This window comes from Gordionus sp. m RMFG-2023, chromosome 2, assembly GCF_954871325.1.
Source record: "Gordionus sp. m RMFG-2023 chromosome 2, tfGorSpeb1-WG-v2, whole genome shotgun sequence".
In the NCBI taxonomy this organism is placed as follows: domain Eukaryota; kingdom Metazoa; phylum Nematomorpha; class Gordioida; order Chordodea; family Parachordodidae; genus Gordionus; species Gordionus sp. m RMFG-2023.
The window spans coordinates 5102795-5116074 of record NC_088776.1 but is presented as its reverse complement, the minus strand read 5'-3'; the positions used below and the strand labels follow the sequence as shown (position 1 = coordinate 5116074).

At 24.5% G+C, this 13280-nt stretch overlaps 1 protein-coding gene across 8 annotated transcripts; it reads right to left on the bottom strand.

Moving 5' to 3' along the window:
• Positions 1-2094: 2094 nt before the first annotated feature.
• On the bottom strand, positions 2095-12149 carry LOC135923267 (BPTI/Kunitz domain-containing protein 4-like). Of its 8 annotated transcripts, none has more exons than XR_010571169.1 (4): positions 11910-12149; positions 10638-10706; positions 7884-7984; positions 2136-2478 (listed from the first exon to the last, which is right to left on the bottom strand). XR_010571169.1 is itself a non-coding variant. In XM_065457923.1 (4 exons), exons 1-4 carry the CDS (start codon positions 12031-12033, stop codon positions 2393-2395), a joined length of 348 nt encoding a protein of 115 aa, XP_065313995.1. In that variant the 5' UTR covers positions 12034-12147; the 3' UTR covers positions 2137-2392. The 8 variants fall into 8 exon arrangements, 1 of the variants encoding a protein (XP_065313995.1); XM_065457923.1 differs by having other exon boundaries at positions 2137-2478; positions 7916-7984; positions 11910-12147; XR_010571166.1 differs by lacking the exons at positions 10638-10706; positions 11910-12149 and adding an exon at positions 9208-9427 and having other exon boundaries at positions 2141-2478; positions 7916-7984.
• Positions 12150-13280: the final 1131 nt, after the last annotated feature.

Below are 13280 nucleotides of genomic sequence, written 5' to 3'. Positions count from 1 at the left end.
AGATTTATAGTGTTGTTAAACGGCTCGTTTTGAGCTGAATTTTAGCCAGAAAAGTATTGCCTAAACCTCGAGATTTCTATAATATATGTCTAAACCTTTGTTCCTTCTGTGAGCAAAATCTTCAGGCTTGCCTAATATTTTTCTGGTTGAAATATTGAGTTAGCCGTTTTTAAAAATCGGCTCAAAACGAGCCATTTAACAGCACTACAGATTTATATTAGATTTTCCATATATAATTTTATATAAATTATAAAAGTACCTCATAAGGTTAATGGAAAAATTGTTAAGATAGGTATTCCAAACATGAATACAATATATTTTGGGTAAAATCCGATTAAAATGATTTAAAGTTGTAAAAAATAAACACGTAATTTTTTATTTCCCTTTTCAATCGTTTCTTTATATGTGCAAGTAAATACAACGAAATATAATGTATTAATATATAAATAGGGAAATTATATAATTATTTTGAAGACAAAATTAATAAAATCGATTTATATATGTATATAAAAAATAAAACTTAGGTTTGTTATGAGGAATAAACATAGTAGCAAGTTAAATATGCTGTTACTTTCCTAATAACATTAATTCTAACTTAGACTGTTCATCTAAGGTTCGATAATTTTGAAAAGCATTACTCAATCGAAATGTTAAGGCCTTTCATCGAAAAATCTTTCAATGGCGTCTAAGACATCCGATGACATGAAGCACACCTGACTTCAATGTTTACACTTTTAATAAATGCTAATCAGTCTAGATTAATAATGATCACATTGGCCTTTTCCTTCAACTTATATTATCTTTCCTTTTAAAAATTATGAATATGAATATTAAAAATAATATTGTTATAGTTAAATAAATTTTTTTTTTTTACTATTGAATAGAAAAAATATAAAATAATAATTTTTCAAAATGAAAGGGAGTTAAAAAAAAGATTTTTAAAAGTTCTCCAGGATTCAAGCCTAACTAAGCCAGAAAAAATTTTGCCACCGAATCTCTAAACGCCGGCCAACCAATTTGAACAAGCAATTGTTTTTCTTTAAATGGTCAGTATCAATCTCTATTTTATATGTTTTTGTATTTATCTATTTGGCGGTGCCAGCTACCAAGATAGACGTAATATAGTGTTCACATTATTGATTTTATTCATTCTCTTTGAATAACTTGGGGAAAAGAATTATGAAATTATTTTTATCAAAGTTTGAAAACAATCTTAAAAAATTCAAAAAAAAAAATATTTTATAAATTATCATGCATAAAAAATTAAAGAAAAATAATCAATTTTTTTTTTTTTAGAAATTGAGCGCTCATTTTAAACCCCGACAAATCAGAAAAGTCTGGTTAGTGCCTCCCGACTCAAGGCTAATTTTTATATGCAGGATTTTATAATACAAGAAGAAATTTTAATGTTTTGTTTAACCAAAGTAAAAACGTCGACTTATTTCTAAGGCAAAAGGTTTGGTGTATACCTCTAGCTCTCAGTTGTGATAAAATATGTTATAAAAAAAAATACTAATGGATAATCTTATGACATAAAACTCATACATGCGATGGAGGAAGGTTCAGATTTTTGTTTGGTATATTATACATGACACTTAATCTTATTTGTCTAGCTCCAGACTAAACATTTTCGTGGTAAAACATATTTTTGAGTACGAAATTTTAATATTATTTGTATTAGGCTGTATAATAGCAAAATGATCTATTATAGAATTAAATTTTAAACCTATCCATATAAGATTCCAAATGTTCAAGCTTTTATTTGATATATTATATATGACACTTATTGGTCTAGCTCGTGGAGAAGGTTGCAGGAATTAAAATTTCCTTAGAAACTTTGTCTTTGGAGAGGTCATTTTTTTGGTAATTTTTAAATCTTTTATTTATCCCACAGAGTTAATAAAAATTTAGCAATGAAATGAGGAATATAGGTAACTTAAAGCTCTTTTTTTTCTTTTCTTTCTTTCTTTCTTTCTTTCTTTCTTTCTTTCTTTCTTTCTTTCTTTCTTTCTTTCTTTCTTTCTTTCTTTCTTTCTTTCTTTCTTTCTTTCTTTCTTTCTTTCTTTCTTTCTTTCTTTCTTTCTTTCTTTCTTTCTTTCTTTCTTTCTACTATAATTATTGCAAGTTCAAAAAAGATATGAAGTAAGTTGTTAGTTCAGTTGTTTATTAAATATAAATTTTTTTTAAAAAATGTGTATACAGTTTAACATTTTATACATTCCCTTATTAAATTATCAAGTTGTTCAATATTTCATAGTTATAACATATAAATTAGTTTATAGTATATATATATATATATATATTGAAATATTATTGGTTAGAATTTTAATCGTATTCTTTTAATTATATGTATATAGATATAATACAATATTGTTTTAACATTTAAAAAATTCTAATCTTCACATTTACAGGTAGGACTTCCAAACCAATCTAATACGTACCCTTTGGGACAATGCCAGAAGCAAATTATAGGACAATCTATTATTTTTTGTTCAAATTGGGTTTTAAAATAAAAATTATACATTTTATATATACAATAAATTGATAAAAATGATAAAGAATTTAATAGGCAAATTGTTTTGAAAAAAAATAAATAATTCTTATCAAATTCTGTACAAAGAATAATTCGATTTTATTCTTACTTTTTAAAAATACCATTTATTCCGTAAAGGAAAAAACTTGCTAAATTGTTTTAAAAGCAAATACTAGTTTAAGCATTTTCAACTCCACCCTTTTTGCGGAGTTAAATACTTTTATATGTAAAGTAAATTAATAAAATATTAACAATATGATTTGGATTTATATTGGAGAAAATATGATCATTTATCCTGTTTAATCATCACACCTTTTTCAGAGTTTAAAAATACTTATTATATGTATTTATATTTGTATTTAATACAGATTTACTAATATTTTTTTTTTGAAAATATCATTTGAAATTTTTAGGTAAAATTTGGTTGTAAATCTTGTTTAAGTATAATCAACTAAACCTAAAATTATTTTTCCGAGTTTATATAAAAAAATACCATTATATTTACTTATATTTTAATACACAATTGTTTAATTTTTAATATTTTTTTGAATGAATTGGGAACAAAACAGGAACCTCAAAAATACGTCATTCCATGTGTCTTTGGTTCAAAGAGTGGCAGTTCCGCTACATATTCGAGAAAATCGTAAATAAATAAATAAATATGAAACAGATTCCCAATAATAATGTTATTATAAATATTGAATTTTCAATATACTCAGGCAATAGCGATCTTTTTTTGAGGAGATTCGAAGACATCTTCAAGGACACTCAGATCTCGGACATCGAAAAAGCAGGTTTCTTTACAAGAAGACTACCAGATGAGGTATATATCAAGCTCAAATCGATATTTTCACCTACCGACTTCATCAATACATCGATATTGATTGAAAAATTCAGGTTATTACACCCGAGGAAATCTACAAGTTCCAACGTATTATTATTTAACACAGCTGTACAAGGTAAAAACGAAAGTTACATCAATTGAGTAAGTAGATTATGCATTTTAAAAAATGAATGTTTGCTAAGTGATAGCAGAGTTATTGAAAAAGTAAAAATTTCATCAATCAGCAAAAATATTAGGCAGAAAATTACGTTAAAAGAAAACATTACATTAGCAGAAGTTCTTACTTTAAGAGATGATTTTGAAGAGTTAGAATTGAAAGAAAATATAATTGCTAAAGTTGAAAATATTTCTTTAAACGAAAAAACAGAAGATGATACAACCGTGAAACATGTAGAAAGGCAAAGAGGCAGGAAAACTGAAGAAAATAAACAATTGGTGAGATATGGAGACCATTACGAATGACAAAATTAACAATCTAATTACGATAACAGACAACGATGGACAACAAGAGGCCATGACTTTCAAAGAAATAATTATAACCCCAGATATCAAGAAAATAATTAAAACCCTAGATATCAGAATTATAACGCGAATTATTACAACAACGTCAGAGCAAACTATCCAGGATCGTACAATAATTCTTCGAGATTTGATAATAGAGCTAGTTATAATAACAATAACTATATATGTCAAATTACGTTTAAAGCACGATGACACACCGAAAATCATACCGCCAAGGCGTACACCATATTCTAGAGTTGATTTGATAACAAAAGAACTTCAAAAGTGGATAAACGATAAAATTATTGAACCTGTTGAAGATTTTAGATGGGCTAGTCCTCTCACTCCCGTTTATAAGAGCGATGGCTCACTTAGGCTCTGTGCCGACTTCAAAAATACTATCAACCCTGCTTTACAAGATTTCAAGTACCCTATACCACGTATAAATGATTTAATCGCTAAATTATCTAAAGGTAAAAAAATTTACCAAGATAGATTTTAAAAACGCGTTTCTCCAAATACCCATATACAAGGAATCAAGAGATTTTCTTACGATATCGACACATAAGGGTTATTATAGGTTTACGAGACTGCCATTTGGTTTAAAAACTTCGTCAGCAATATTCCAACAAACTACGATAACATTTTCGGAGATTTAAAAAATGTTATATTTTACATTGACGACTTGTTAATTACAGGTGATAACTATGAGATACATTTGGAGAACATTAAAAAAGTATTCGATAAGATCATCAAGTATGGATTAAACCCCAATTTCGACAAAAGTTTATTCCTGCAAGATAAAATACGCTTTTCATCCCAACGATGATAAGATAAAAGCTATTTCTAACATGCCGGAACCGAAGACAAAAGATGAATTGACAACTTTTTTTGGGATGGCGAGCTATTATCGAAAATTTTTATGTAATTTTGCGGACATAGCTGATCCTTTATACAAAATGGTTAATAAAGACAAATGGTTATGGGATAATACACATCAAGAAAGCTTCGACGACCTAAAAAATCTGATAAGTACTCCGCCTACGTTAAATTTATAATCCGGATCTACCAATAGGCATTGCAACTGATGCTTAGAAAGGTCTAGGCGCAGTCTTATTTTATATTGAAGGTGATGGTAAAGAGAAACCCATTGCTTTCGCGTCAAGAGCTCTATTAAAATCAGAGTTTAATTACACTAATATAGAGGGGGAAGCTTTATCTGTTATATACGCGGTAAAAAAGTTTCAAGAATATTTAATTGGTACGAGATTTACAATAATCACAGATCACAGGCCACTCGTTTATATATTTACGAAGGGACTTAAGGATAATTCATCCATATCAATGCGACCTCAAAAATGGAGTTTGGCTATGGGAACTTATGACTTTACGATTTCATGGACCCGGGAAACGAAATGTAGTACCTGATTGTTTGTCAAGATTACCCCAAATGAACACAGAAGAAATGATATAAGAGATAGATGATAAAAAAAATTGATGGAACGACACATGTGAAAACAAATGTAATACCTTTTACTCAAAAGTTAATAAAATATACTAATGACGACAATAAAACTATCAAGAAACGTTGACTGCACGATAAGATTCACATGCAAGAAAAACCTGAGTGGAGATCATTTTTTTAAAGGGTGGAATGTTGATTTGACCGATTAATACTAACCTTTAAATTATTTTTTTTTTGGTTTATATAAATTGATTTTTTTTTATATAAATTGTGTAGATTGATTTTTTTATTAATATGAAAAAATTGTTATATAAGGCTGATTTTTTTTAGTTTGATGATAGATGTAAAATTTCAAAATAAATTAAATAAAATTAAATTGCAACTTTGATTTATTCCAAATTAAATAAAATAATCTCGTAACATTTTAAATATTTCTAGAAAACTTTAAAAGAATCATTAATTTAAATAAATTTCACATTTTATAATTAATTTTTATAATAAAATAAGTGCGCTTTGTGAATCTATAATTATTATACATTTTATTAATTTTTGGTTTTTATAAAATTTAAAAACGTTCAAATTCTGTTATTAAGTTATCTTTGAAAGTTTTTCTTTTAACAAAGAGTAAGTTAAAAAATAATGATGCTTATATTTTGTAATAATCGATTTCTTATTATAAATTTAAAAATTAATGAAATAAATCTTTAAAAACGTTAAATTAAAATTGAAATTTAATAATATTCTTTCAATGAACACGTTCAGAAACTTTGTTAAATTTTGAATATTTATTTTTTGAGTGAAATGGAAAACGGAACATAATCGCAAAATGTACCGTTCCATATGTCCTTGGTTCTCGAAGCATCATTAATTTATAAAAAAAAATTTAACTTTATATTATATGAAGCGATTTATTTCATATCGTGATGTTAATTTGAAGATCAAATATATATACTTTTTAATATTTTATTACTTTCATATTCACTTCTTTTTAGTCGAAAACGGGTCCTGATTATGTTGTCAACTGCAACACTTGAATAACATAGAGATAGAATGACCAATAAAATAATTATGGTAAATTTTAAAGATTTTGTCATTTTTTTTAATATATAAAAAATTTTTAGATATAAATTATTAAATTTTTGAAATAAATATATTTTAAAGATAAAACTTTATAAGTTTCAAAAAAAAAACGAAAATTTCAATTGTAAAACTTGTTTGATCCTTATCTCCTATTAATATTTTTTTTGTAACACATTATAACAATAATAAAAAAATAGTTTATCTTATATTATGACAGCGCATGACTTATTTGAATTAAGATGTATTGTTTGAAATAGGATGTATTTTTATATAAAATGTTACATTGTCACATATCGGCAAAAGATCAAATTTTATTACAAGCCTGGCTCATTCGACGATAATTTTATATTTAATATCGGCTCTAGCTAAGCCGGACTGTGCATAGATATGCCTGAAACCTATATAGGTTTAAATTAAAACTTATTTTTTATAAGCCAACTTATTAGATATGATTGCAAGATTCCACATGCTTCAGTTGGAAACAAATTGGTTTAATTTTGCTCTTCCCCATTAATGAATTGCCAGTTATATTTTTACTAAATATTTTATGTAAGATAAGATAGCTTAGAACTGTATAATTTAATATTGTATCTTTAATTACTAAAATTATATTAGCATCCATTAACCCACCCTGCATATACTGCCTATTAAGACAGAATTGATTTTGGTTGATAACAGAATGACTTCTATTCTCCTTTAGCTTTTCTTGAGACATTTTCATATGTTCTCCAGTAGAAAATTATCTCCTGAGATTTAGATTATTCCATTTCCGGTTTACAAGGAGAGCAATTTAAAAATTAAATTTCTATTGTTTTATTTATGATGGCTAACCAAAAAAAAATCATTTTTGTAAAAAAAGGCTATTAAATAAACATTCATTTAGAAATTATAAAGGAAATGAAGAGAAGAGTAGAGATCCTTAAACGATTTTATAACTCTTTCTTTCTCTTTCTTTCTTTCTTTCTTTCTTTCTTTCTTTCTTTCTTTCTTTCTTTCTTTCTTTCTTTCTTTCTTTCTTTCTTTCTTTCTTTCTTTCTTTCTTTCTTTCTTTCTTTCTTTCTTTCTTTCTTTCTTTCTTTCTTTCTTTCTTTCTTTCTTTCTTTCTTTCTTTCTTTCTTTCTTTCTTTCTTTCTTTCTTTCTTTCTTTCTTTCTTTCTTTCTTTCTTTCTTTCTTTCTTTCTTTCTTTCTTTCTTTCTTTCTTTCTACTATAATTATTGCAAGTTCAATAAAGATGAAACATGTTGTTAGTTCAGTTGTTTATTAAACATATATTTAAAAAAATGTGTATACAGTGAACATTTTATACATACCCTTGTTAAATTATCAAGTTTACTTGTTCATTATTTCAAAGATATTACATATAAATAGGTTATAATATATATTATAGAAATATTATTGATTGAAATTTTAATCAGTTCTTTTAATTATGTGTATATATATAAAACAATATTGTTTTCACATTTAAAAAATGCTAATCTTCAAAACATTTACAGGTAGGACATCCAGACCAATCTAATACGTACCCTTTGGGACAAGGTCTGAAGCAAATTATAGGACAATCTATTATTTTTTGTTCAAATTTTTTAAAATAAAAAATATAACTTTTTACAAAATATATCAATTGATAAAAATGATGAAGAATTTGAATGGGCATATTGTTTTGAAAAAAATAAATAATTCGCATTAAATTCTGTATAAAATATAATTCGATTTTATTCTTACTTTTTAAAAATACATTTATTTCGTAAATGGAAAAGACTTGCTAAATTGTTTTAAAAGAAAATAGTAGTTTAAGCATTTTCAATTCCACCCTTTTTGCGGAGTTAAATACTTTTATATGTAAACTAAATTAATAAAATATTACAAATATGATTTGGGTTTATTGGTGAAGATATGATCATTAATCCTGTTTGATCATCACACCTTTTTCAGAGATTAAAAATACTTATTATATGTATTTAATACAGATTTACTAATATTTTTTTTGCAAATATTATTTCAAATTTATAGGTAAAATTTGGTTGTAAATCTTGTTTAAGTATAATCAACAAACCTAAAATGATTTAGAATAATAGTTAAAAATTTGAACTAAATTCTGTTTGAGTATTCTCAACTACATCTATTTTTCCGAGTTTATAAAAAAATAACATTATATTTACTTTAATTTTAATACACAATTGTTTAATTTTAAATATTTTTTTGAATGAATTGGGGACAAAACAGAAACCTCAAAAAATGCATCATTCCATGTGCCTTTGGTTCAAAGAATCATTAATTTAAATAAATTTCACATTTATAATTAACTTTTATAATAAAATAAGTGCGCTTTGTGAAACTATTATTATTTTACATATTGTTAATTTTTGGTTTTGTAAAATTTAAAAACGTTCAAATTCTGTTATTAAGTTATCTTTGAAAGTTTTTCTTTTAACAAAGAGTAAGTTAAAAAATAATGATGCTTATATTTTGTAATAATCGATTTCTTATTATAAATTTAAAAATTAATGAAATAAGTCTTTAAAAACGTTAAATTAAAATTGAAATTTAATAATATTCTTTCAATGAACACGTTCAGAAACTTTGTTAAATTTTGAATATTTATTTTTTGAGTGAAATGGAAAACGGAACATAATCGCAAAATGTACCGTTCCATATGTCCTTGGTTCTCGAAGCATCATTAATTTATAAAAAAAAATTTAACTTTATATTATATGAAGCGATTTATTTCATATCGTGATGTTAATTTGAAGATCAAATATATATACTTTTTAATATTTTATTACTTTCATATTCACTTCTTTTTAGTCGAAAACGGGTCCTGATTATGTTGTCAACTGCAACACTTGAATAACATAGAGATAGAATGACCAATAAAATAATTATGGTAAATTTTAAAGATTTTGTCATTTTTTTTAATATATAAAAAATTTTTAGATATAAATTATTAAAAGTTTTTGAAATAAATATATTTTAAAGATAAAACTTTATAAGTTTCAAAAAAAAAACGAAAATTTCAATTGTAAAACTTGTTTGATCCTTATCTCCTATTAATATTTTTTTTGTAACACATTGTAACAATAATAAAAAAATAGTTTATCTTATATTATGACAGCGCATGACTTATTTGAATTAAGAAGTATTGTTTAAAATTGGATGTATTTTTATATAAAATGTAACATTGTCACATATCGGCAAAAGATCAAATTTTATTACAAGCCTGCCTCATTCGACAATTATTTTATATTTAATATAGGCTCTAGCTAACCCGGACTGTAAGATATGCCTGAAACATATATAGGTTTAAATTAAAACTAATTTTTTTTAAGGATATTTGTTTATTCGTGCCAGCTTATTAGATATGATTGCGAGATTCCACATGCTTCAATTGGAAACAAATTGGTTTAATTTTGCTCTTCCCCATTAACGAATTGCCAGTTATATTTTTACTAAATAATTTATGTAAGATAAGATAGCTTAGAACTGTATAATTTATAATTATATCTTTAATTACTTAAATTATGGGAATTAGCATCCATTAACCCACCCTGCATATACTGCCTATTAAGACAGTATTGAATTAATTTTGGTTGATAACAGAATGACTTCTATTCTCCTTTAGCTTTTCTTGAGACATTTTCATATGTTCTCTAGTAGAAAATTATCTCCTGAGATTTAGATTATTCCATTTCCGGTTTACAAGGAGAGCAATTTAAAAATTAAATTTCTATTGTTTTATGATGGCTAACCAAAAAAAAATCATTTTTGTAAAAAAAGGCTATTAAATAAACATTCATTTAGAAATTATAAAGGAAATGAAGAGAAGAGTAGAGATCCTTAAACGATTTTATAACTCTTTCTTTCTTTCTTTCTTTCTTTCTTTCTTTCTTTCTTTCTTTCTTTCTTTCTTTCTTTCTTTCTATCTTTCTACTATAATTATTGCAAGTTCAATAAAGATGAAACATGTTGTCAGTTCAGTTGTTTATTAAACATATATTTAAAAAAATGTGTATACAGTGAACATTTTATACATACCCTTATTAAATTATCAAGTTTACTTGTTCATTATTTCAAAGATATTACATATAAATAGGTTATAATATATATTATAGAAATATTATTGATTGAAATTTTAATCAGTTCTTTTAATTATGTGTATATATATAAAACAATATTGTTTTCATATTTAAAAAATGCTAATCTTCAATACATTTACAGGTAGGACATCCAAACTTATCTAATACGTAACCATTGGGACAATATCTGAAGCAAGTTATGGGACAATCTATTATTTTTTGTTCAAATTGGATTTTAAAATAAAAATTATACATTTTATAATATATATAAATTGATAAAAATGATGATGAAGAATTTAATAGGCAAATTGTTTTGAAAAAAAATAAATAATTTTTATCAAATTCTGTATAAAGAATTATTCGATCTTATTCTGACTTTTTAAGCTTTTATTCCGTAATTGGAAAAGACTTGCTAAATTGTTTTTAAAGCAGTTTAAGCATTTTCAATTACACCCTTTTTGCAGAGTTAAATAGTATTAGTAAACTAAATTAATTAAATATTACAAATATGATTTGAATTTATATTGGTGAAAATATGATCCTTAATCCTGTTTGATCATTTTTCTTTCGCACCTTTTTAAGAGTTAAAAAATACTATTAAACATATTTATATTGTATTTAATACAAATTTACTAATATTTGTTTTTGCAATTATTATTTCAAATTTATAGGTAAAATTTGGTTGTAAATCTTGTTTAAGTATAATCAACAAACCTAAAATGATTTAGAATAATAGTTAAAAATTTGAACTAAATTCTGTTTGAGTATTCTCAACTACATCTATTTTTCCGAGTTTATAAAAAAATAACATTATATTTACTTAAATTTTAATACACAATTGTTTAATTTTAAATATTTTTTTGAATGAATTAGGAACAAAACAGAAATCTCAAAAAATGCATCATTCCATGTGTATTTGGTTTAAGGAATTATTAATTTAAATAAATTTCAAATTTATAATTAACTTTTATAATAAAATAAGTACGCTTTGTGATCTATTATTATTTTACATTTTGTTAATGTTTGGTTTTGTAAAATTTAAAACGTTCAAATTCTGTTATTAAGTTATCCTTGAAAGTTTTTCTTTAACAGTTAAAAATATTGATGCTTATATTTTGTAATTAATATTTCTTATTATAAATTTACGAATTGTCTTTAAAAATATTAAATTAAAATTGAAATTTATTAATATTCTTTCCAATGAACACGTTCAAAAACTTTGTTAAATTTTGAATATTTTTTTTAGAGTGAAATGGAAAACGGAACATAATCCCAAAATGCACCGTTCCATATGTCCTTGGTTCTCAAAGCATCATTAATTTATAAAAAAAATTTTTAACTTTATATTATGTATATGTCGTGATGTTAATTTGAAGAGCAAATATAATATATATTTTTTAATATTTTATTACCTTCACTTTTACTTCTTTTTAGTCTGAAACGGGTCCTGATTATGTTGTCAACTGCAACACTTGAATAACATAGAGATAGAATGACCAATAAAATAATTAAGGTAAATTTTAAAGATTTTATCATTTTTTTTTATAGATAAAAATTTTTAGATATAAATTATTAAAAGTTTTTAAAATAAATATTTTTTAAAGAAAAGATAATAGTTTTTTAAAAAAATAAGAAAGCTTTAGTTGTAACTATGTTTGATCATTATCTCCTAATAAGATTTTTTTTTGTATTACCATTATAACAATAACGCATGCCTTATTTGATTTAAGATGTGTCGTAATAGTTAGTTAAACGAAAAATGTATTATTCAAATTGTGATAATATTCAAACAAAAATAATGTTTTATAAAAATTATTACGTTAATTATTCAAGTTTTTAGACTATGTAATTGAGATGAAAACGCGTGATAATTGTAAATATCAATAGTGAAGTTTTACTGGTTAACTTAGAAAACCAACTGATTCTAGTTGAGACTAAAATATTTTAGATGTTAGAATTTTATAATAAGTTATAAATAATTGATCATAACTATAATAAAAAGGAACATAAATTGTGTAGATTAAATAAATTTATTTGTAAAATATAGTATAATTGAAAATATGCGAAGATTAAAAATTAAAAAATGGAATATTAAAGACAAGAGGGGAAAAGTATTGTCTAAAATAGAATATTAGAAGTCCGTCTTGTGGAGAATTAGTAGGAATTTAGTTCAATTAAATATAAGGATTTAATTTATCATGTGGCGAAGATTTCTTTATTTTATCAATTAAGTATAAAAATAAAATCTGTTATACTATCTCTGTATAAATAATTTTCCCATGAGCTTTAATATTAGTAGATAGCCCGTCAAAAATGACGGGGAATGAGAATTTTCTTCTTATATTTATGCAAGATGTTACCTGTTATTTGAAAATTATATACAATTTTATTCTTTTTACCCCCTCCCCCCTTCAGGCCAGGTTCAATCCATTAAAACTAAGACTAAATACTATGGTTTGAATAAGAATAAATTTAAAGCTTTTACTTGATAATACCAATATGTTAAATTTACTGATCATTTACACATAATATTTAATATTAAAAAAAATTCCAAGGTAAAGCAGAAAGCCATAATAGTTTTGAAAAATTCTTTGAATAAAAATAATATTTAAATTAGCTTTTACCTGAGTGCCATATAAATATTCTGTGTTAAATATTACACCTATGTCTAATATTAAAAAAATTCCCAAGACAGGTCCACGCACTTGGGAAAATATTCTCAAACTCCCCAAAGACCATAATAATTTTGATAGTTGAGAATTGAAATATATAAAAAGTCACAA

Bases quoted from the DNA above. Each gene is read 5' to 3' on its own strand.
- LOC135923267 (XM_065457923.1), bottom strand. From the start codon at position 12,033: ATGATAAAATCTTTAAAATTTACCTTAATTATTTTATTGGTCATTCTA. The intron at 7,985-10,637 runs GTAAATGTATTG...AAAAAATAATAG, and splicing joins TAAGTTTGGATGTCCTACCT to ATTGTCCTATAATTTGCTTC. The intron at 2,479-7,915 runs GTAAATGTTTTG...AAAAAATAATAG, and splicing joins TTGGTCTGGATGTCCTACCT to ATTGTCCTATAATTTGCTTC.